Source organism: Cibotium barometz, chromosome 59 (assembly GCF_041138505.1).
Source record: "Cibotium barometz isolate CiBa-2024 chromosome 59, ASM4113850v1, whole genome shotgun sequence".
Lineage (NCBI taxonomy): Eukaryota > Viridiplantae > Streptophyta > Polypodiopsida > Cyatheales > Cibotiaceae > Cibotium > Cibotium barometz.
The window spans coordinates 15,762,182-15,766,337 of NC_141104.1; the positions used below are offsets into that span (position 1 = coordinate 15,762,182).

Consider the following 4,156-nt stretch of genomic DNA (forward strand, 5'->3'; position numbering starts at 1 on the left):
GACACAGCTGCATTGCCTTGACATAATCTCTTACAAGGAAGGATCTAGTCATCAAGAGTGTTACTTTGTTATCTAGCCTGTAGACATGTTCCATCTAAGGTATCTAATCAGATTAGCCTTCACCACACTTAGGATATGCAAGGTAATCATTTTAAAAAGTTAACCAAAGAAAACCAAGAGTACCTCTAGTTTACATACACCGCATGCATAGACACTTTCTTTGACATGGCTGGCCATTAGAGTAAACATTCCAGCAAATAAAAAGAAAGAAAAAACTTTCAAATTGCAAAACTACAAGAACGAGAGCATGAACTGGACCGATAAAAAGAAAAGAAACAATGTACATAAGCAACACAGTGCTTTTGTAAGATTTTTTGTACATATGTGCAAACATTCTTTTGCACATATTAAAGTTCACATATCGGTCCAAGTGTGAAGATTTTGCATGAGTTCTAAGTGCCTCCATGTTCTTGAGACCAAGGAAGGCCTTTTCCATTAATGTAGCCCTACAAATGAGGCCATAACTAGCTACTCATAAATGAGGCTGCAAGCCAATCCATTCATAGCGCCCCGGTAGAGGAGTATCATTTACTGGGTCAAAGTTGTACCTGCAGAGTTCAAACAAAACAAGCAGTGAGGAGGGAATCAAGGCATGATGCCTAACAGAATTTGTTTGTTTGAATGACTATTTTTGTGATGTGTGTGCACAGTCAAGATAGCTCCACACACCGCTCTATAAAACGTCTCCGTTCTTGTCGTTCAGCCTGCAAGAAAAAGTCCTCTATCTCCATGTCCATTGGAGACTGCAAATTGGAAAGCCTAGCTTGTGCTCCATGATTGGCCAGCCCTGTTTGTATCCTGGTAGCAGATACAGGAGTGTCAACCTCTCTACCATGAGAAAGAGGTGTGCTTTCACGTACAATCCTGCCCAAAAAAATTGACAATATGTGCAAAGATTGATCCAATACAATGCTCAGCCGGAAATCAACAGTCTTGAAACAAAAATATTAAAAAAGTATTAAAACAAAAGATCCAACCAATACAATGCTCAGCTGGAAATATTCTTGAAACAAAAAAATTTAAAAAAAAAACTGATAAACTTAAATCAGTCTCAGTTTCAAACAATGGAATACATACAGACTCACTGGAGCTACAGCCAGCCAAAATTAGCCAGAACTTGGACACTTTACGGATGGGTTGTACAACAGGAACAGATAGGCTATATGTGTAAAATGCCCTCTAAATAGAAAGCCCCTAGAAAAGCTACATGGCGTTCAGCTCAATGGGAGGTAATAAAAGAACACCACTCCATGGAATTCATTTCTAGTCTGCAAGTTACCTGTCTCTTACAAAGAGGCCTTCATCAATTGGGTTCTCCCCAAAAGAAACTTCCACCTGAAAATACACAGAAAGGTGAGTTATCAAGAGGCTAAGGTAGCAAACATGAAGCTAAATCTGACTGCTGGGTTTTGCCCAACACATTCTGCTCCAGACTTACAAGACAAAAAGTCATTATTGAAGATACCACCTGCGTTTACTATGAAGTTTGTCACAGAAAAGAAAGACTCCTACTAACCCAAACAGCTTGCATGGAAGTTTCTTAGTTCAATTGAATTCTCCACAAAACTGGGTTTCCCAATTCAAAAGAAAGGATCACCCAAACAGCTGCTCAATTAGGCTCTCTTTGAAATAGATCATGCGGCAAAGGAAGACTCAAACGTGCATGTGTGTGTGTGCGCATGTGTGTGTGACACACACAGAGAGAGAGAGAGAGAGAGAGAGAGAGAGAGAGAGAGAGAGAGAGAGAGACTCACTTCAGCATTTCTTGTGCTGTAGCTGTTAGGGTTGGCACCTGCATGATGCACATGTATACTGCTGCAGAAAGCATCCATTTCCACATCTATGTCAACGATGCCATCCATGTCACCAACACTGTTGGAGATTTTCTTCTCCATCTTCCTCTGATTCCTAGTGAGGATGCCACGTGGCAGGAACTCGCGGGCGGGGGGGAGCTCGCGGGTCACAGAGTTACTTCGAGAATTGCTTCTGGAATGGGCTGCACCAGGTGGAGCTCTACCTCTGCTGCTACCACCGTTCCTCAATTGCTTAAGGGACCTTCTAACAGAGCAATGGAAAGAATCATCTTCTTCTACTTCATTGTCTCCATGCTGGAAGTGATGGTTTCTATTCTCGTCACAGGCCTGATCCCTTCTTGCCATTCTGGTGTTGTGGGCTTCTTCAGAAGAGAGGGCCAATCTGGAAGAACAATCATCAGCAAGCATGTCTGAATTTGTCAAGTCAGAGAGCCTCCTGCATTCTTCAACAGAGGTGCTCTTTCTAGCGGCAGAAGGCCTGTTGCTATTGCAGCCCACAATTTTCTCTAGTCTTCTACTTCTCAGTTCTAGATAAGAGATCTGTGCAGGCTCAAAGCTCTTTGCTGAAGTGCTACTACTGCCCTTGTTGCTGCTGCTGTTGCTGTTGAGCTCTTTCTTCTCCATAGCTTGGGCTCTTGCCCGTGTCCTCACCCCCAACTGTCCTTGTGTCATCACCTCCATCACAGCCATCCCCCCTCCTGCTCCTCTTGCTTTCTTCATGTATTTTCCCATCTCTTTCCTAGTGATGAAGCTCAGCTGCAGACTTCAGGCAATTGGGCAGATTCCAACGGGACTCAAAACCAATGAGAAATCTGGGCCCAAATGTAGACCCAAATGAGCAAGACCTGGGCCCAAAATGGACCCAAAAAATGAGTATAACCTGAGCCCAAAATAGATCCAAATGAGAAAATTCAAGTGTTAGAGACCAAACTGGGGCATATAGCAGACCAAATTGGGCCAATTCTAGCCCTCTAGCACACCAAAGTGGGCGAATTCTAGCCAATTGGGCAAATAATCGAGAGCGACTTGATCATATTTGAATTGTAACGCACCCCCAAAGACATAAGGTTAGATCAGCCAAGCGCCGAAACGCTTGCCAATTTAGATCGCCCAAGTGGCTTCAAGGACAAAGAAGATGAAGTGGAAGTTGAAGAGGCAGGAATGTGCGCTACAGAACCCACTCTCACGGGGTTTTCTGATGGAATTTGAACTGCCTTACTAGGTAAAGATGAAACAGATGGAAAGGCTTCCGCCCACATGGAAGTTGACAACAGTTCTTGCCTACCCAACTCGCAGAAGACAAACGAAGCGCTATTTTTTTAGCAATTCCATGGACTTATCCCTCCCTTTCTACCACGAGTAATTTTGCCATCCTTACAAACCCAACACATTTGTGTGCTAATCCTGACTTTTCTCCCACACCCAACTGGTATTGTGCTCTAGTTCTTGCAAATTTCACAGACCATACAGTAGTTGAGTGCTAATTCCAACAGGTAACCGTGCGGTAATCCTGACTTTTCTCGTGCACGCCATGGGTAATTGGGCACTGATCTCCCGTTCCCAACAGCTGATTGTGCCCTAATTCTTGCAGGAAATTGTGTGCTAATAATACTAATTGTGACCTATTACTGGCTTTCCTCGCACAATCAGCTGGCTCATTGCGCACTAACTCTGGCCTTTCTCGCCCATACAGCTGATAATTCTTGTTAGGTAGAGGGAATTGACCAGGCTTAAAGAAGATTGTGGGATAGAGAGGAAAAGTAAAGGGTAAATGACGGCGGGCGGCTTGAAGCTATCCTGGCTATGGCGATGGAAAGCTTCGCCTTCTTGGCCGAGAAAAGGCTAAAAGCGAGTAAAAAAGCTTGAACCCCGTTGCAAGGGAAAGGGCTGGTTAGCATTAAGGATAGGTTAAGCGACCACGTTTACGTTAATCTTCCTGTAATGTCAATATGGGCTGCCACTAAATTGGCCCCCAAAGTGCCTCATTAAACTCTGATGAACAAATGATGCAATGATATTTTGAAAATCATAAGAAGTGTGTCACATGGGCCACGCGTGGTTGGTCCACCTCAATTGTATCCCCAAGCTGTCAACTTGGAGTTGCTTCTGCTTGCTTTGGTAAATTGAGTGGACAAGATTGTGTAGAGCATTATGTTCATGCCTTGACAAATTTCCCCTTTGAACTCTGAAGCCACCCTCAGGTTAGTCTTTGCCTAACAAAGTTGTCGTAAACGCGAACACACACACACACACACACACACTCGCCCCCAACCTTTCTCATG

The 4,156-nt window shown here is 43.8% G+C and overlaps 1 protein-coding gene across 2 annotated transcripts; it reads right to left on the reverse strand.

Moving 5' to 3' along the window:
* Nucleotides 1–305: 305 nt before the first annotated feature.
* On the reverse strand, nucleotides 306–3,911 carry LOC147605528 (uncharacterized). 2 transcript variants are annotated; one of them, XM_086793059.1, is made up of 4 exons: nucleotides 1,815–3,911; nucleotides 1,340–1,395; nucleotides 730–924; nucleotides 306–608 (listed from the first exon to the last, which is right to left on the reverse strand). In XM_086793059.1, exons 1-4 carry the CDS (start codon nucleotides 2,604–2,606, stop codon nucleotides 533–535), a joined length of 1,119 nt encoding a protein of 372 aa, XP_086649185.1. In that variant the 5' UTR covers nucleotides 2,607–3,911; the 3' UTR covers nucleotides 306–532. The 2 variants fall into 2 exon arrangements, with proteins under 2 accessions (XP_086649185.1, XP_086649186.1); XM_086793060.1 differs by having other exon boundaries at nucleotides 730–858; nucleotides 1,815–3,863.
* Nucleotides 3,912–4,156: the final 245 nt, after the last annotated feature.

Excerpts from the sequence above, each read along its gene's own strand:
- LOC147605528 (XM_086793059.1), bottom strand. The coding sequence starts at position 2,606 with ATGGGAAAATACATGAAGAAAGCAAGAGGAGCAGGAGGGGGGATGGCT. Across the intron at positions 1,396-1,814 it reads ACAGCACAAGAAATGCTGAA|GTGGAAGTTTCTTTTGGGGA; the intron begins GTGAGTCTCTCT and ends GTGTATTTTCAG. Across the intron at positions 609-729 it reads CGGAGACGTTTTATAGAGCG|GTACAACTTTGACCCAGTAA; the intron begins GTGTGTGGAGCT and ends TGAACTCTGCAG.